We start from the raw sequence: 20,762 nt of genomic DNA, 5'->3' as shown, positions 1-20,762 counted from the left end.
AAATATATATCATTGAGAACTAAGGTAGACTCGTGCTTTTAACGTTTGGCTTTTCGAGTAAGGTAGGTAGATAAATAATAAAAATTTCTTGGTTTTTTTCTTATTCATCACGCTCGTACAGAGTGAGAGTGACCTAACTCGGCCAAAGCATCCGAGATATTGATTAAGATTATAAAATTAAGGTTATAGTTATTAAAGCAGATTATTAATGATGTGGACTTTCACGAAAAATAATTATTACCAGCGAGTTGTATTAATTTTTGCGGAATATTAAAAAGTTGCTGATGTTTTCTTTAAGATAAATCACAGGCATACGAATGACTTAAGTACGACTTTGATTGGAAGTAGTTGCTCACCCTCAACACTAGATATACCTATCGACATTTGCGGAAATACTTCAGTTTCAGACTCCCCGTCTGACATTGACATGGCAGCAATACGATTAAGCGAATAGAAAGATTTGATTTTTTTTTCACTCGTGTTGAAAACTGGAATGACAGATGCCATTTGGATTTTATTGCAGACGATAACATAATAGATGAGTCCGGTACATATAAGCACAATTTTAAGGGGGGCTTGAGAGGGCTAAGCCTCTCAAAATCAATCATAGCCCCCCCCCCCTAAATGGTTTGTATATATCCCCTTCCACCGTTATATATCTCAGGGAGCATACACACAGTATAGGTACATACATACAAATCATAATAGCCCCCAAATTAAAAACTCAAATTGCGCCTATGATGGTACACGAGGTTACATATTATTATGATGCATAATGCCATAGTAACGAAATGAACTATAGTAATTATTACGATCACCAAGACATTAACGATACAAACCGCAGTACACACTAAATACATAAGCACTCGCAGTGGTTATAGTAGAACTCGTACTGAAACTTATTATTTATTGTATATTGTTAATAATTTTGCCAAATCTTTTACCTAACACTATTATTTTTTTTTATTTACTGTTATTACTTATTTAATAATTAGATGTTGAAAATTATTTAAGTAAAACAAGATTTAAATCAAAATATAATTTTTATTTTTTAGACATTTTTCAAGGAAACATCGATATATAATTTATGTATATTTTAATTATATATTATTAATTATTATACAATGCAATATCTATTTTATAGAAAAAAAAACAAATGACATAATATAAATAAAATTTAAACATCTCAAGTTAAATAAATATTATTGAAACTAAGATAATAAAAAAATAAAAAAATAGGGAAACTCTTTTCTGAATAATGTTTTGAATCTTGAATACACTGATTAAAGTAGAAACGAATGCAACCACAAATCACAATGCAGACTTGTTGCCATCTATTTGTGTGAATGTTTTTAGGACATTTTATATTATAAGGGAAATTTGGCTGTGTAGGATTTTCAGTTTTTTTTTCTTAGTTAAAATTGTAATAATAATTGAATGATCTTCCATTAAATATATAATAGGTATTGTATATTCCCAGTGCAATTATTGTCACAACTTTTATTTAATATTTTACATTTTATTAAAAATGATTTAATTTTTGAAAATTAAAATTAAAATAACCATATATTAAATAACCATGTATTAAATATCAACATGAATATTTTGTTTAATATCACATAATTATTTGAATATCATCATCAAGTTCTACACACAAAAACAAAAAATAATAATAAAGAAATAGGAGGGAAATGTAAATATAAAAATTATAATTTTTTTTACATGGAGACGACAATAACCACTTACTAAAATAAACAACAATATTTTACATTTTTTATGTGTACAAAAATACAGCATAGAAGAGAAATCCTAAGAAAATATACATATTAAAAATGAACATTCAAGAAACGGTCAAATCTATTTACATGATATTACATCAGAATTGTACTAAAAATATTTATATAATGTTATGTATAAAAATAAAGTATTTACAATCAGTGTTCAGTAATCGAGTCCTAATAAGAATTAATAACATTTTTTGGTACAATACAAATTATAAAATTAATTTAATGGTCAAAAAACATTTTAACAACAACCATTACATAAATTTATCTTTTTAAATTCAAAAAAATAAGTATAGTTTCAATTATTTAAATACTTATATAAAAAACAAAACATGGCTAGGAATTATTTCGAGGTCTACGTTCATAGTCTCTCCTGTACTCTGATACAGGAGGATGCCAATCAGCAGAAACACTATATTGTGGTAAACTCATGTATGACGCAGAACTTGAACGGCTATACAATTCAGGAGCATAGAAACTAGCTGCAGCAGCTTGCCCATACGCAGCATAGGCTTGCTGTTGATATCTGCAGAACACAAAAATTGTAATTGATGATAACTTATAATATCATACTATTGTCAATGGATAATATTACATATCTAAACATATTATAGACTATACAAACCTAATTTTGTCATACATTCGCATATCAGAATCGATCTCCCTTTCTCTTTCCCTGAATGCAGGACGACTACGATAACTATTCTCATATCTTTCACGCCGGGTGTTTGAGTCTCGACTTGATGAAAACCTTAACAGTGAAATACATAATAACATATAAAAAAAAATATATAACAAAAATTTATTATTAATTTATGAAAATCAGTAACCTTCTATTATCATTTCGAGTATCGCTTCGATTATCACTCCGAGAATAGGGTGTACTCCTATTTCTATGATGATTGTAATTTGTATCATATCGATTACTGCTTTGATCATATGACCTTGTAGCATTGGAGGAATTACTAGAACTAGGAGGTGTAGTTGGGATAGAATTTGGAGTGGTTAACAAAACACCTGGATTACTATTGGTAGTTTTTTGCTTTTTGTTAATTTTTTCTAATTCATCACTATCACGTGATTTTCGTTTTAATGATGTTAATGAATCTTCAGTTTCCATCTATTAAATTAAAATTTTCATATTTAACAATAATTTTTCTTTTATTTTTCTTTTAATTTCATAAAAAAAAGTATTAATAATTAACTAATCTAAATTAAAAACTTACATTTTTTTGGAGTTTTTTATCTTCTTTGGATTTATCTCTTACTTTATCTTTATTTTTATTTCTATCTTTTACTTTATTATCTTTTTCAAGTTTTTCAGTTGTATGTAAGCCTCGTCGATAAATTTTTAACAGCTTTTTAGAATCAAATTCAGTAAACTTTGAGACGAAAAACCACAAATTGCTGTTAAAATGTAATGATTAAAATTTAGTATTAATCCAAACTATTAGTAATTGATAAGATAAATATACTAAACCTTCTCCATTCTCTTATTTTATCTGGGTCCTTATACTCTTCTAAGCATTTACCAATGTGTGAACCTATTTCTATTAAACATTCTTGCATATGATTTACATAACGTAATTCATTTTTTTTCTCTTCTGGATCATCTAAAGCTTTTAATACTTTCTTCACTGGCCTCATTTTTTCTTTACACTGTTAAAAAAAATAGGTACATCATAATGTTTAGTTCACTAAATATTGATTATAATTTATATTTTTATTTTTTTGTATACTGATAAAATATTATTTACATTTACAAAACTTATATATTATATTTTAAGTTCTAATATGTATTGTGAAAAAATCTCCATAGTTTCTTAATTTTAATTTTGAAAAATACTAGATGTTTTTTACTTTTAAGTACCAATTTGTTACCAGAAACTACTTTAAAATTAAAAAGTAAAGCATTTTTACTGTCCCAAAAGGTGATGGTAGACAAAAAAAAAACATCAATGTAAAATTAATATATTAATTTACTTAGAAATAATATAAATAAATAAAAAACAAACTCACTTCTAAAAATTTTTCTTTTGGTAACTCAACAATATCATCCACATTTACAGCTTTAGGTTCACTATTAGCAGTGAAATGCATTGGACCGGTTTTAGTAGCTATTTTACGTTTTCTTTCTTTTTTTGGTGAACCTGTCATTCCAGATTTTGCATTGATTAAATCTTTTTTTGATTTCAATTTTTCATCATGATTAGTAGCACTATCATTTTTTTTCTTGTTTCCATTTTCATTATCAGTACTATCGTCATCGATTATTTCTCTTGATTTTCCTTCTTTTACTTTACGTGCCTTTTTAGGTTTTGGTTCACCTTTAACTACTACTTGAGTCTTTTTCAACATCTTCAGTAGATACTCAGAACGAGTTAATAAATGTTTAGCTTGCGGTTTTTTATCTTCGTTAGATAATATTTTGTCACTGAGGCCTAATGCAGTATCAATTTTAATTGCTTCCCATGAACCTAAACCATAAAGATAGATTCCTATTAATAGTTTAGAGTCATCAGTTATATCCCAGTCAAAATCAAAATTAGCTGATTTGACACGTTTCAAATCCAAAATGAACTTTAATCTTTCTTCTTCATCTGATGGTATTATATCATCCAAAATATCCAATTCCTCACTACAAGCTAGCACACTTTTAGCATTTACTGCCACACCACCAAGTTTTATTGAAGGTCCTCTATTTCTTTTTTTAACACCATCATCATTAGTAGCATCAGATTCTTTTTCTGTATGCTCACTATTACATGCTTCATTACAACGGTCATATAACATTTGGACTAATTTTTTTAATTCTGATTTAGGTTTCTCTTGAAGATCTGCATCACCAGCTACAGCATCAATACGTTTCATAGGGTTAGGAAAACGTTTACAACTTTTAATCAATTTTCGAATCTGAAAAAAGTAAAATAAAAAACAAATTATTTTTGAAGAAAAACATAATAAATAATATAGTACAATATTTTACATACTTCTGCATCGGTAAAACCTTTAACTATTTCTTTAGTTCCAACACGTGGTCTTCCACGTTTTCTTGGTATATCCTCGTCACTACCATCATAACTAGAATCATCAGATTCATCTTTCTTGGATTTTTCACTTTTCCCTTCTCCTTGATTTACTTTTTGCAATGTTTTTCTACTTCTGGGAGGTAAATAAAGATCTTCCATTTCCTTTGCCTTTTCTTCGTCCTCAACTTTTTTTCTTAACGTCTCAGGTATAATTTCTTCCTAAAAAAAATAAAAAATTTTTTTTTTAAGATTATTCAATTATTATTTATGTTTGTTTTTTATACCCATTCTTTATTTTCTTGTTCATTTTGAGCACTAGGTGACTTGTCAGCAATATCTTTTTCTTCGTCAAAAGTAAAACTAGCTACTTTAAAGGCAGATAGAAGTTCATCACCAACAGTTGTCGGTGCTTCATCTCGAGTTTCAGCTCTTCTCAAAATTTCATCAATATCACACTAAAAAAAATAAATAGAGAAATATTTAATTCATTTATCAACATATTTATAGTATATTTTAAATTTGTATTTATATCTTACTAAAGGTTCTTCGTCAGCACCAGCATCATCTTTAAATAGTTCTTCTGCACCAAATTTTAATATTGCTGTAAGCTCATCTTTATTAAAAGGAATAGATGCATTTTTAGCTTTTTTGTCTAAAACAGTACGACCAGTAGTATCCATTCTTTGAATAACTAAATGATCCAAAACCATTTTTTGCTTTGCTCTTTCAACAATATCTTCTTCAACTGATCCTTTTGTAACCAGTCGATAAATATTAACTTGATTCTTCTGCCCAATCCTGTGAGCACGTGCTTGGGCTTGTAAATCATTTTGAGGATTCCAATCCGAATCAAAAATTATAACTGTATCTGCTGTAGCTAAATTAATACCGAGTCCACCAGCTCGAGTTGATAATAGAAAACAAAAGTCCTGAGATCCCTCAGCATTAAAATGTTCTAAGGCCTGTCTTCTAATATCACCTTTAATGCTACCATCAAGTCTTTGAAATGGTAAATGTCGATAACTTAGATATTCAGCAAGAATATCTAACATACGAACCATCTGAGAGAAAATCAATACTCTGTGACCAGTTTCTTTCAGACGTACTAATAACTTATCGAGTAGCATAAGTTTTCCAGATCCTCGTAATAAACTCTAAAAAAAATATGCAAATATTTGAACTTTATTTCTAATTTTTAATAAAGTAAATTATAATTACCTGAAGATTGTCATCAGCCGTGTTTTCATTCTCTTGGGGTTTAGTCAAGAGAGCATGATTGCAACACTTTTTTAATTCTATCATGATATTTAAGAATGTTGTTGACGATCCCTTAGATCCTTTTCTTAAAGCATTATAATTTTTTGTTAAAATCCATTTGTAATATTTTCTTTGTACAGGAGTCATTTCTACCCTTAATATTTGTTCAACCTATTAAGCAAAAAACAATAAATTTAATACTAAGTATCTTTACTTAATATTAAAATGCATAACAATTTAATATGAATAGTCAATAATTATCATTTATATAAAACATTTTTATATTATTACTTTGGCTGGTAATGACTTTTCTACGTCTTTTTTAACACGGCGTAAAATATATGGTTCAAGTTGTCTATGAAGTTTTGTATAACCTTTGCTAGCTGCATTGTCGTGCATATGCTCAAACTCTTCCCAGTTATCAAATCTATTTAACAAATGAATGCATAAAATATACAAAAATAAAATAAGATACGATAACTACGTACTTTCCAGGCATAATGAAATGCAACAATGCCCACAGCTCTTTTAAACTGTTTTGCAAAGGAGTTCCTGTTATAAGTAACCTCTGATTAGTGTCAAAACTTTGAAGAGCTTTGTACAAAAGAGAATCGTCATTTTTTAAACGATGTGCTTCATCAACCATTAAAACAGCCCAACTAAGACTATTTAAAATCAAACTATCTTTGAGAACAATTTCATATGTAGTAAGAATAGCATTAAATTTTAATCTTTTAGAACTCTCAAAACACCATTCTGTTTCACGTATCTGTAAAAAAAAATTTAAGTTATATAAAACATATGTAAAATAGATAAATTAGTACAAATATTATGTGGGTAAAAACTTAAATATTTGGATATGTATTTTTTTAACATTTTTTATATAACACACTTATACCGGGGTTGCATCAACTATCACTTAACATTGAATTAATTAATAATGATCTAATAGTCCCATTAACATGATCTAGTGGCTAATGAATAGTTAATAATATTTTATTGAACTATAAATTAATCAATTGTTCATGCAACTCAACACTAATATAGAAAATAAATTTATAAATTACTCACTATGTTACGAGATTCAACATCTCCAATATATGTAACAATGTTTATATCAGGAGCCCATAAACTGAACTCTCGTTGCCATGAAGGCATAGTTGATAAAGGAACAACAACTAGGAATGGACCATGCATTTGATAGTTGTGAAATAAGTAATAAAGAAAACAAATGGTTTGTATAGTTTTTCCGAGACCCATTTCATCAGCAAGAATTACAGAATTATCCTTGCACCAAGAATGAATAAGCCAATTCACACCATGTAATTGGTAATCTCGAAGTATTAGTTTCTAAATAATAATTAGTATATAAATTGTATGATTATACACAAATTTTGACTTACATAATTTTAATCAATATACAAACCTCATCATAACCACCAAAATACTCAGGTTCTTCAGCGAGTTGCACAAATTTTGGACGATATTTTAAAGCTCTACATGCTTTAGATGGTGTTCTTTTTGAGCCCTCACGATCTCTGAATTCTTTTATTTTTTGAGGCCACTTACGTTCTATTAATGAAGCTACTTCCCATGTTGCATCACTATAAGGCAAAGATTGCCATTTAACATAGTATTCTTTTTGTGCTGGATTTTTAGATTCCCCTATAAATTCATAATTTTATAAAGTTTAAAATTCTTTTAATAAATATAACAAAAAAAAATAAAACTATAAAACCTTTACTACTACATAGTAACTCAGAAAATACTAACTTACTCTTTTAAATTAAAATTGTGTTTGTTAACAAAATATATATGACTACTATTTGTTTAAATTCAATTATTTCAAATTTCCCAAAAAAAAGTTTTATGATGTAAAATTATTATTATTATTATTGTATTTCAATAAATATTTTTAATACCTTTCTAATATCATATGTCATTATATCTATAACATACTGTATAGTAATAAAATTAATACCTATTATCCTTTCAACAATATTGTAGCTTTTTAACAAATCTTGTTGAAGTTCAAGTTGACATTCATAATATTCAGAATCTTCAGGTGTCATTTGATTACGCCATGCACCCACAGAGTCTTCACGTTTCACAAAATTATCAATTTTCTTAAGCCCTTTAACTTTTTGAGCCGAAAGTGAATTCATAGATTCCCAAGTATTATGAATATGTGACCAACCCTTCCATTTTATCAGAAACTGAGTCTCTTTTTCATTAGGATCGCACTCAATATTAGGATCTCCTTTCTCCTCTACTGCATAAATAGTTGTTATATCTCCTACAACACCTATTTTGCCTTGTCTTCGAGCTAAAACTTTTTCAATTGTTTCAGAAGTATCAGGTGGTTCTTCTTTTTCTTCAACCTCCTCTCTTTCCAAGTAATCATCACTATCACTTTTTTCACTTTCTTCTTTATAACTAACTGCCTGTGGCCTTCGACGTGCATTTCTTTAAAAATAAAATAAAATATATTTTAATTAAAAAGCTAAATAAAAACTAAATATCCATTACCAACCTAGATTTACTAGCATCTTCGTCATCACTGTTAGCACTATAACTATTATTTTTTCTTTTATTAAAACGTGGATTTAGTTTGGTTGTAGGACGTCTTATAGGTTGTTTTTGACGTCGTAATGTAGCTAATGATTTACTACGAGGTATTTCTTCTTTATCAGTTTCAGAATCATAATCTGAGCTATCACTTTTCCACTTTCTAATTGTAAAAACATTGTACTTAGAAATTTTAAATGTTCATTAAGTTTAAAAACATATATATTTTATATTTCAAAACAATTTTATGATCATAAATCTTACGTATTTTTAGTGACTTGAGAACTGTAATCACTTGATTCGTCGCTCTCGCTAAGTTTTGATGATGGTTTATTAATCACACGTTTGGGTCGCTCAGAAGGACTATATTCATCAGTTGATTGTTCGGAACTGTTAGCTTCTTGAGATTCATTTACACCAAATTCGGATTGACTAATAAAAATTGCAAAACAAATATACAGTTTAATTTTCTAAAATAACATAATTATTTTTTTTTAATAAAATATATTTTCTATAAATTTATGATTTTTAAAAAAATATTATCATTATTCAATATGTTACTGCAGTAGTCTTTAGTTTCTAGAAATATATAATACCAGAAACATAGGTTAGGTACATTATATAACAAGTTACTGTCAAATTTCATTATTACCTAAGTATCACTATATACAGTAAATAAATTATTAAATTATCAAAAATATAATATACAAAAATGAATCAACAAATATAAAGATTTTTTTATAATCCAGTTTTCTTTAGTTAATTCAATCATACCCAGGTGATATTAAATTGATACTACCTATTTAATCAACATTACTCTTAAACTGTGATTTATTTATGTTTTAAAGTGTACATCTATGGTGGTTTTAAAATGTATTTTTAAATGAGATGACAAAATATTAAATTCACTACTACTATAACACTCGTACATATGATATTCAAATTAGTAAATTAATAAGTTAAAATAGTATGTATGTAAAATAAACAAATATTTTTTAATTTTTGAAAATTAAAAGTAAAGCAGTACCTCATCCCCACAAAACCACCATAGGTATATACCAATCACATTAGTTACAAATATTTTGTGTATGACTAAAAAACTTAATAAACTTGTAGTATCACAAAAAATAACTTTATAAGTGGAAAGTTATATTAGACTATTTATTCATATGAATATAGCCTATGGATTAATTTCTAATAATTTAAATAAAAAATCTTGCCTTATTTAAGAAATTTCAAATAATATTAATAATTAAAGATTTAAGGAAATTATAACAACTAATCGAAAACTAAATTTAAATGGCCTATTATTCCATGTGTGTGTCCTTAATGTCCTATATGCTGTAATTTTATTTTGTAATTCAGCAATTGTTATCTGAATCACAAAAATGTTTTTTATATTTTAACATATAATCTAGACTTACTCAATACCAAAAAAGTACTCAACATTTCAATCTTAAATTGTCATATAATATGGACTTTACAATATTTGTTATACCTATATTCTTAGATATTATAAATTACTCATTCCATTGCAATATAATAAAGAATATTTTTCATTTCAACAATATCGTGTATATAATAATATATAAATAGTACTTTTCTATTAACAAACTTTGACAGCTAAAAGCTAGCACCCCCAGAAACTCATATTACATTATCATACTCTGCACTATTTATGCATTGTTTAAGCAACTGATAAATGAACTTAATATATAAAAATGGTAATCAAAAATTGTAACACTAATTTTCCTTACAAATACCTTGTTTTTCTGTTCTTACATTTTATTTGACTGCTAATTTAAGTTGCTACCACAATTAAGACACAAAATAAAACATTTTATTGAGACCAAACTTATGTTGATTTTTGATTATAGTTTAAAAAGGACACTGCAGTGGTTTTTCAAAAATCCCATTACACCTAATTTGTCAAAACATGACTTATCATAGTAAAAAAAAAGCAATTTTACAATATTGACAACATACAAAACAAAGTATATTAGAATACTTCGAGAGTGCAATAGCTTTCAATTTTGTGGTAGAATCTGGATACTGTCAATAACATTCAGGATTTATATTTATATAGATATAATTTTGTCCATCTAGTTAGTAGAACACTGAACATATTAAGAGCATATTATACAGTACGAGTGTATAAAATATTGATTCTTAAAAATACTTATTTCAACAAAAAATTAAAACCAACAATATTAATGCTAACCACACAAAATGTTAAATACTAAAAGTACATTTTAATATGTTAAGCATTAGTATGACATACTCTTTAACAGATCCAAGTTATAGATTCTTACATAATATAGTACAATAACAGTGAAGAATATAATAATGGAATCAGAACTTATTCTACACTATAATATTATTTTCTTTATTGCATTTAAATACACCTTTATTTATTTTACTGCAACATATTAACAACTGATGGAAATGTATTTCAAAACATAATATATTAAAGTAGGTAGTAAAAATTCTGATCTTGTCTTTTATTAATTTGTAGACGTTACTAACTACTATTTATATGGTAGTTTGTTCAACAGAAAAATTAAATATAATTTTTTATCCAACATTATTAATACAGACTGAATTATACTGTGTAATACACCAAAATAGCAACAACAAAAAATAATTTTAAATTGTATTTACTCTTGCCACATGATTCTAACTTAATATACTTATACATTATTAATACTTTGTTAGAATTCAATGACTAAATTTAATATTATTGTAGGTAAAGCATTGTGTTATAAGTAAATGGTATATGTTGTTAAGAGCATTCAATTATAATTTATAAGCATTGCATTATACATCAGGAGCAGGGTCAACTTATAATGAACATTAACATAAAGGCTGGACACAGTAATATTGAGCATCTATCATATTCATAGTAGCACTGGAAAATGAATATATGATATGCATGCTTGTATTGGAAAACATTTAGAAAAGGGATTCAAATGTAAAAAATGTGTGTACCTAAATGTTAAAATGATTTATTGATTAGAACAGTGGTCGGCAACCGGCAGCCCACACGTCTATTGTATACGGACCGCTTTAAATTTTTTTTTTTGATAAATAATTTGGAATATAACATTTTTATTTTTGTCTGGCCCGCGAACTCTTATTAATTTATGAATGTGGCTTGGGAGTCCAAAAAGGTTGCCGACCACTGGAATAGAACATAATTAGAAAAAAATACGTATAAATACTATTTTGCATAATTTGAAATTGTTATAAAACATCTTTGAAAAAAAAATGTATTATTTTTAAACTGTCATTGTTGATTTCATACTCTACAACAGAATATTTTTCAGAGTATCTTAAGGAATAAACATAAATTTTTAAATAGATAGTAAATGAGTAAGTTTTAGGTTTATAAAGTGAAATGAAGGACAAATATTGTTGGGATACGTACCATTGTGTAGTAGTATACAACTCTACTCTGTTCAACAAAAATATAAATACTTATTACAAAATAATAACAAGAATTAGAATATTTTTGGTTTTTACACAATCTTTCTTTTAGTCTAACACTATGTTGCAGACATTATGAAACCATTTGAATATAAAAGCAGTTATAATAAATTTTATTTTGCATGTTTGTTCTTTTTTAATTTTTAATATAATATATTATATTATTAACTTTTTTAAATTATATAAATTATATTTAAGAATACTTTTTATTGAAAGATTTAACAAGTACAGTGCATGTGCCCATTATGATATGAATAAATTTTAATGTATTTTATAATCTTTATTTATCTGTGTTCATACTTAATTATTTCTACAACCGAAAATATTAAAAATGTATAGTATTTTCGAATGAATAATGCAATTTTTAATACATTTGACAGTTTAAAAGCATATTTGCAATTTGTTTTTAAAGATCTTTATGTCATCATTTTAACCTTACGTATAACAATAAATAAATATAAAATAAATAAATAGTTAAAAATTTGATATTAAAAATGTAAAAACCTTAAAGTAGTAAAACTATAATTGTTTTGTTAATTGGAACAACACTAAGAAAAAAAAATGTTTATAATTTTTTAAATAATTAGTTAGCAGTTTATTGATATAAGAATCATAAAGGAGATGCAAAAATCATAAATTAAATTGCCATAAAATATTATTTAGCACCATAATCTCATAATTAGTCTATATAATGTATAGTTTAATAAATTTTTATAATTAATTCACTTACCTTCCAGAACTTGATGATGATGATGAACCTGAATCAAGTTCATTATTCTGGTCCGAGTCTGAGGAGTCATCTTCTGATACATTCTGCAATTTAAATCCCTTTTTATATTTAGATGGCAACATGGTGCCGGCTACCAAGTTATCAAACCAACCAACTGTTCATCATTGTTCATATAAATAGTTAAAAAATGTAGATTATTATCATATACATTTGTTTTGTTTTTTTTTGTTTTTTTTTTATCAACATAATTAACATAATTCAAATATGCATATTTCAACTTGTCCACAGCATTCAAGCATTTAATCAAACCTAATCAAGATAAGCTTGCAATAGTTTTTATTTTCATTTGTTTACTTTGTTTCAATCAACTATTATTATTTAATATTTTCATAGTGTTGTGTAAAAAACCACAAAACATTAAATTAATACTGCACTGATATGCCTTAACATGGAATAGTTGCCCATGAACAACCATGTTTGATCTATTAAATTGTATTTGACCATTAAAATTAACTTTATGCAGTGTGGCATTAAATGTAAATATTTTTTTGTTTACATAGGGTTGCTATTGGTGACAACTTTCTAATGGAGATTGATGAAAACCGTATAATGAAAATATTACAGATGTTATCATGTCAATATGTATAAAGATTAATACATATCGATTTCAATACTATACAATGTATAAGAGATTTATTGTTTATTAATTTAAATTTTGGTGAATTTTAATACCATAATTAAATAATTATGTTAAACAATACCCTAAGACCTAACATTTTAATAGAAGTATCCAGAAACAACTATTTATAGGTGATCGAATTAATAATTATACAAATCAATGATCTAAAGGCAACCTCTACCTACAATATATTTTTAACAGTAAAAACTGTACACAGGTGAATCCAAGTTATTCAGTTAGTTATAATATATAAATAAAACCATAATTGAATAGATATAAATTTAAAAATAAAAAATAATAAAGCATTAGAAGAAATATTGAAAAAATATAACACTTACCTTTATGGAAATTTTAATTACATGATATATGCACTAATATAATAAACTTGATTGTTGTATAACAAACTCAACAAACTTCACTTATTGAAATAAAGTTAAAGCATATTCTAACAAATAGATCAATCATTAGAAAAATAAATTTGTCAACTGTTATATATTTATTGACTATATAAAACAAACAACACCGTTTTCATAGATACCAAACAATAAATGTTTTATTCAGACCAGTTTTCAATAAAAAAAACCTTAACAACAGTTAAAATATATACTGGCCATTAAAAACTAAAATATTTATTTAAAAAATAAATTATGAAAAAAATATCATATTATTAATTTACTTCTGTGAAAGAAAATAACTTGGTTTTTTACAAATATAAAATTAAAAAAATATATATTGTATTCCTTATGTGAAACACCAAAACCAATTATTAGGCCTGATTAGCAATATACTAATATAATGCACATATATTAAGAGAATTGTTGTATAATCATTAATCATTATGTTTAATTATACCAAGTATACGCATTGAATATTACTGATACATGTACCAAAATGATATAGCCATATATTGGTAATGAATAGAAATACTAAAAATAAAGGATTTATAACATTATTATTAATGTATTAATTTTAAGTAGCCACATAGGTAATGAATAGAAATTATAAAAATAAAGAATTCATAATATTAGTATTAATTTATTAATTTTAAGTATATGAAGTCCAACATAAAATTTAGGATAAATACTACTCCAAGTAATTAATGTACATAGTTAAAATAAAAGAATTATAAAATTCAAAATACCAAGTAATTAAATATAAATTATTAGATAAGTGGACAAATGTAGAACATAATTAATAAATCTGTTACTCATCATACTATAAACATTTGCTCAAAATAAACACTAAATATATTAAATATACTTTTATATAGCATAACAATCAAAAAAAAAAAATTAATAAAAAAATAACCACTTGCCCGCCTTAAACATCTTTAAAAGACAACTTTAAGACTAAAATAGGGTACACCCATTGAGAAATATAGTTTTATTTATATGAGATATTATAATGTTGACCATTTTCTATGTGCACATCCTAACTTTAACTTAAAATTTTGAAAATGGGTCCGATTTAAATTTCTATGTTTCATACGTCTTAGACTTGGTTAACTCATGGACAATTCATAATTAAATAGAATTTAGCTGTCCAACCATTATAACTACCCCTATGGTACATTTAAGTATTGAAGGTTGCTTTACTTAATATCAACAATAAATAAAATTATTTTAATGAAAACATGTTTAAATGGTTATGAGGTTTAGACGCTTTACGCTACTCTCTCAAAACCATATTGGAACAATACCACAGTTATTACAGACACTAAAAATATTTTACATAAAATATAGTTAATTAAAGGGTAGTTGGACAGTAGTAAAAATACCATAAGTATTACATTTTTTACATGACAATGGAGACCAATAATTTGAACAATGATGAACTCAATAGGCGAATAACTAACAATATTAAATTGAAGGATAGAATTTGACATTAAGTATATTATTTAAAAAGATCAAAGGGGATAGTGAAAATAGAAGAGGACTGCTTCTTACCTGATGCATTGTAGGTGGCTAAAACAATCTTGTGAATTTTAAGGCCAGTCCAGAGTGTAAAAACGGATAGGACCAGCCATATAAGGGTCGCAAAACAATAAAAACCGTAAATACTGATCGTTTGAAAAAGGAAAAATTACGAGAAAAAAATCTTCGTTTCACCTAAATACGGCCAGTGTTGGGCAGTCAAGGTGAGGAGGTGAAGTGGCACAGCCAGTATCGTGTGCGTTTCGCGTATAGGCACGATTATCAGGAGTTTTTAACGCGAAAATGGACAACATTCGGTAATCAAGCAGACATTTAAATTCAGTTCCGATAAACGAAAATAAAACAGACACCGATATGTTTAGGTACGAACGTGTATGAGTGTGTGGAAAACGGTACGAGACAAACAATAAGCGGCCATTTTGTGAGCAGTGAGATTACATGGAGTGGTAGTGGTACCCCCGCGTGCCGCCTACCATTCCCACACATACACCACTACACCGCACTGTCTGAGGAATCAAGGATGACGTCGACAACACCGAATGCTTGGAAATGAAAATTGACTTTATAACAAAATAGTAATATTTTCCAAATTAAAAAAATTATAGGCTATTGTATAATAGATGCACTTAAAAAATATTTAAGCAAATCAAATATTATTAAGGACGAGCAAATTTAATAGCGTGGGTTGTCTGCCACTGTAAATACTGTTTTTATGCCATGAAATTCGGTATAGTGGTACGGTTACGATTAAGTATTAACATGATTTATATTTTTGCGCAGCACACAACACAACTACACGGTTCTTTCCCCTCTTTTTAACAGTTTATAACACTCATAACAAAGCAATTGAAAGTTAAATATTATTAATAAAATATTTTTTTTATATGCAACAATTAAGTGAGATAACTTGATAGAAATAAACAAAAATTTTAAAATAACAAAAAATTTTAATATTTCATCAATATTAGAAAATACTTAGTAAGAGAAAACATCACATTAAGACTTAAAACCATTTAAGTATAATAAACATTTGTTTGTACTGTTATATTAAAAACAAATTAAAAAAGGGGGGATAATAAGAAACATTCAACTTTAAACGTAATAGTATAAAAAAATATACATATTATATTCAACAGACTATTAAACTAGTGTAGAATAAAATTTAAGAACTATTAAAATAATAAAAAGTAGAATTATTTCACTTCTAAAATACAACTTTTTGTCAAAAAATATTTTTATTGCATGTTACTAAATTAATGAGTATATTACTCAAAACTAAAAAAATATTAATATCACAAGAGAATATTTTAGAATAGTCAATCAAAAACAATTATAAAAATTATTTTAAAAAAATTGATAACATTTATTTTATGTTGATAGATTTTTTACATTATATTTACGATCACAAAATATACATAACTATTTTCAGACTTACTTGCACATGTTATAATTACAACTTCCTTTGTTTTCTTGATCTTAATGGATTCCACGAAATTGGAGTATCATCAGTCACAGATATAATTTTGAGGCCGCCCATAGTTAAACCTTTTATTGAAGACTAAAACAGAAACAATTTTTAATAAGTTAAAGTAAAAATAAGTATAATATAGTTTAAATAAGTATATTTAGTAAATAAAAAAATAAATAAGTATTTTTTACCATTCTCCCAGGTCCTAATCCTCGAATTGTTACACGAACTGTATGAATTCCAAAATCCAATACTCTCTAAAAAAAAACAAATTGTTCCAATTCCAATTAAATATTGAATATAAAAATGAATAAATTCATCATTAAATTATAAAAGAGCGGTATGAAAATATCACTTTAAATTAGAACTTTGTTTAAAGCACAAGTTAATGCCCAAAAAATAATTTTATTTTTGTCTCCTATTGGTAGACAACATAAATGTAGCATATCTATTTAAGAGTACATCAATTTATTAAAAATTTGTGTAATATAATATCATAATAAATATTGAATGTTTATAAATATGTTTTATGCATACATTTTAGATGTAATCAGCTATTTTTTAATGAATTTCCATTTAAATGCTGTGGCAAATATGTATTGTATGACCTCTCTCTTCCCATATATACTCAAATTAATTTTGGACTGAGATATGTTTAGTTTTCTAATTTGGTATATTTTTTTTATTATTATTTAATTAATTTAATTAGAATTCAAAATACTATTACTCTAGCACCTCCCAATATAAAATATAATCTAATAAACATATTCAAATGTATTAGTATAGTTTTTTAAGAATAAATATGGCTTAATAAATAAGCTTTTTTAAAATTTAAATAGTTAATTTACTTAGTAAAAATGTTCATTCTATTAACAAAAAAAAACATTTGTTCTTTTAAGAAAATAATAAATATTTACTGTGGCCAAACCAATTGCTGTAGCTTGAGCTGCAATATTAGTTCCTTTTCTAGTATTTTTAAATCCTTCCATACCACAGGACCTTATCATTATCCTTTCACCTAAAAAAAAAAACACAAATTTTTATTTAACATAGGAGATACACCTAATTAATCATAGGTATTTTCAACTTTCATAACTAAAAAAAGATATGGATGCAGTATAGGACAGTTCTTTATTTAAAATTATATTTATTCAATAGGGTATAATTATAATTTATAAATATTCTATTTTTAAATGGAGCTGTTAAGTATCATAAATCAATAATTTATTTATTCAAACAAAATCCTGTCTCTTCATTTTTAGTTTAGAAATTGGGTAAAAGAATGAATTAAAGAAACTGAATAGAAGCTTATTGTATTAATATTTAAAAACATTAATTAACTATATAATTTTAAATCAAGTAACATATTTTTTAAAACTTTATCAGTTCATATTTTGGATTTATATGGTGTAATGAGTGTATTGAATTTACAATATTTTATTGTTATGTCAACTGTGAAGACACAACTTCAATTGAGGCTTTAGACCCAAAATAATGAAATCAGAATTTACCAAGGCTAGCATAATAAAATTGGATAGTAATTGACTTTTTAATATTACAAATAGCAATAATTTAAATTAAAGCTCAAGTATTTGGTATTTTGATATGTATGTATGATATTATTGTATACTCATAGATGCATATAAAGGGGGCCAAGGTGCTTAGTCCCCCTAAAAACTAATTATGGTTTCAGATAAATTGATTCATAGCCTCCCTCCCTCCAAAAAAAAAAAATTTCACACTATTTTCACCTATGTATATACCAAAGTTGTAATATGTTGTAAATAAATATACTATTTTTGATTTTATATTAAATTATACTTCATATACCAAATATTAATACATAATATATTCTCTAATTAATGTATTTACCAGAGGTAATTATAAATATAAACATATTGTCCAGTTTTATTAGAATAATTAATAATACACAATTTATAAAACTGTAATTCATATTTCAAGAAAATTTTAATTTAAATTTTCAAAATATTTAGTCATTTAATGCTATTTATACCATGAACCTAATCATGCTATTCATTATATCAATATTCACCTAAGATAATAAAAGCTAGAAAAAATTATAATATACCTTTGAGATTTGATTTAACAAAAAAAACAAATCAACCAACCGTATTACTCATAGAAAAAATAAATGACTATTAGCAATATTAATATATAATAAAATATATTAACAAATATAGTCTCAATATCCATCACAATGACCTACCTACTCACTGACAAAATACACTAGACACCTACTATACTCCACAACAACTTCATCAAATTATTTTTAAATTGTAATGTCCAATAAAATTAAAATACCAAAAAAATTGTCTATTCATTAATGGCAAAATAGTAAGATAAAAAAATCAATTTTCACATTGATACAATTCAATTTTATGATCTCAACCATCTATATTCAGAGGATGTCAGCATAGTATTAGTTATCTCTCTCTAACCTACGCACAACATAGCAAATTTTATGTTCTCAATAACGACTATAACTATATTAATTTCTCAAATTAGAGAGAAATGACCTCTTATAAAATTTATATTTAAAAATATTATCTAAGGCATCTCATAAGCATTTCAATATATTTTAATTTTAAAGCAAGTTATAAGTTTTTTAAGATATATAAATAATTTACAATTTTAAAATACTCATAACTCGATTTAAAATTAAAATATAATAAAACGCTTATGAGATACCCTAAGTAATGTTCTTAACTTTAAATTTTACAAGAGATCATGATCATTTCACTCTAGTTTGAAAAATTAACATGGTTATAGTCATTATTTAGAACATAAAATTTGCTAGTTATGCGTGGGTTAAAGAAAGATAACTAATACTATGCTGACATCTTCTTAAGAATTGTATAAATATCCAAAAAAACATAAATTTAATCGTTTGATAATTGATTTTAAACAAAAATGTAAAATAATATTATTATAAGAAATAATATCAGATTTATTTAGCATAAATCTGGAAACTATAGTTGATTTTTTTTAGGGCATCTTTTGCTAAATATTCAATGTTTAGTGATTATTCTAACAAAAAGAAAATAAATAATATAACGATCACTTACCATTAACCTTAGTGACATGAAGTATTGTATTGTTCCTAGATGATTTAATGTGACAAATAGGTACATCTGAGAATTTAACTCCGCCAAAAACCATATTAGGCGTATTTATGTCAGGGAACATATCTTCTTTCCTCAAAAAATTAAAACTTCAAAGTTAGTAAAGATTCACTAGACAATAACGTAATGTTCATCTTTGTTGTTCACACACAACAAAATAGACCAACAAAAATGGCGTCCACGTATAATGAAGTATGAAAAAATATGCGTATCAACGTTGAGTAGATGAATCGATAGAAACTCACTTGGTGATTGCGGAATCGATGAAAACGAATTTCTCGCCTTCGGTACCTTCGTCTTTACGAGGAACCGAGGCCAAGAAACTCCGACGGTCTCTGTTCTTTTCCAATGGCGCCGCTACGTGTATCAAACGATTGACATTTTCTCTACCCGGGACGGTGGCCGTTCGTCGACAGAAGTCACGTACGACGCGTAAAAACATTGTTTAAACAGAAGTATACGTATGTTCGCGAGAATTCAATTTTAGTACGTTTAGGAAAATAGTATATTACAATTAATCCATTTAGTATACGCTAGTCATCCACAGTCACTCGACGACCGATGAAGTCCCGAGTAAAAACGCCAAAATGGCGAATGACCTAATATGATATTAAGTGATGTGAAAAAGTCAAATAGCGACGTAGAAGTAAAATTGTAGAATACGCCGTAGTCGTACACTCCGTT

General features: G+C 26.2%; 2 protein-coding genes across 2 annotated transcripts; both read right to left on the bottom strand.

The window, feature by feature from the left end:
- Positions 1–1,567: 1,567 nt before the first annotated feature.
- LOC132932475 (chromodomain-helicase-DNA-binding protein 1) lies at positions 1,568–16,658 on the bottom strand. The gene is made up of 19 exons (XM_060998863.1): positions 15,480–16,658; positions 12,855–12,937; positions 8,903–9,070; positions 8,604–8,801; positions 8,052–8,536; positions 7,497–7,735; positions 7,142–7,420; positions 6,559–6,839; positions 6,362–6,497; positions 6,032–6,241; positions 5,350–5,967; positions 5,098–5,268; positions 4,775–5,032; positions 3,804–4,697; positions 3,265–3,443; positions 3,011–3,191; positions 2,615–2,904; positions 2,410–2,535; positions 1,568–2,310 (listed from the first exon to the last, which is right to left on the bottom strand). The coding sequence occupies exons 1-19, from the start codon at positions 15,486–15,488 to the stop codon at positions 2,121–2,123; spliced, it is 4,995 nt and encodes a 1,664-aa protein (XP_060854846.1). The 5' UTR covers positions 15,489–16,658; the 3' UTR covers positions 1,568–2,120.
- A 148-nt stretch (positions 16,659–16,806) lies between these two features.
- LOC132932477 (small ribosomal subunit protein uS11m) lies at positions 16,807–20,743 on the bottom strand. Its single transcript, XM_060998865.1, has 5 exons — positions 20,324–20,743; positions 20,022–20,152; positions 17,853–17,953; positions 17,127–17,192; positions 16,807–17,025 (listed from the first exon to the last, which is right to left on the bottom strand). Exons 1-5 carry the CDS (start codon positions 20,518–20,520, stop codon positions 16,918–16,920), a joined length of 603 nt encoding a protein of 200 aa, XP_060854848.1. The 5' UTR covers positions 20,521–20,743; the 3' UTR covers positions 16,807–16,917.
- Positions 20,744–20,762: the final 19 nt, after the last annotated feature.

This window comes from Rhopalosiphum padi, chromosome 1 (assembly GCF_020882245.1).
Source record: "Rhopalosiphum padi isolate XX-2018 chromosome 1, ASM2088224v1, whole genome shotgun sequence".
NCBI lineage: Eukaryota > Metazoa > Arthropoda > Insecta > Hemiptera > Aphididae > Rhopalosiphum > Rhopalosiphum padi.
This window is presented reverse-complemented; position numbering and strand designations above follow the sequence as displayed.

Excerpts from the sequence above, each read along its gene's own strand:
- LOC132932475 (XM_060998863.1), bottom strand. Across the intron at positions 5,269-5,349 it reads GTGCTGACGAAGAACCTTTA|TGTGATATTGATGAAATTTT; the intron begins GTAAGATATAAA and ends TATTTTTTTTAG. Across the intron at positions 3,192-3,264 it reads AAAATAAGAGAATGGAGAAG|CAATTTGTGGTTTTTCGTCT; the intron begins GTTTAGTATATT and ends ACATTTTAACAG.
- LOC132932477 (XM_060998865.1), bottom strand. The coding sequence starts at position 20,520 with ATGTTTTTACGCGTCGTACGTGACTTCTGTCGACGAACGGCCACCGTC. Across the intron at positions 20,153-20,323 it reads ATCGATTCCGCAATCACCAA|GAAAGAAGATATGTTCCCTG; the intron begins GTGAGTTTCTAT and ends TAATTTTTTGAG. Across the intron at positions 17,954-20,021 it reads TCATGTCACTAAGGTTAATG|GTGAAAGGATAATGATAAGG; the intron begins GTAAGTGATCGT and ends TTTTTTTTTTAG.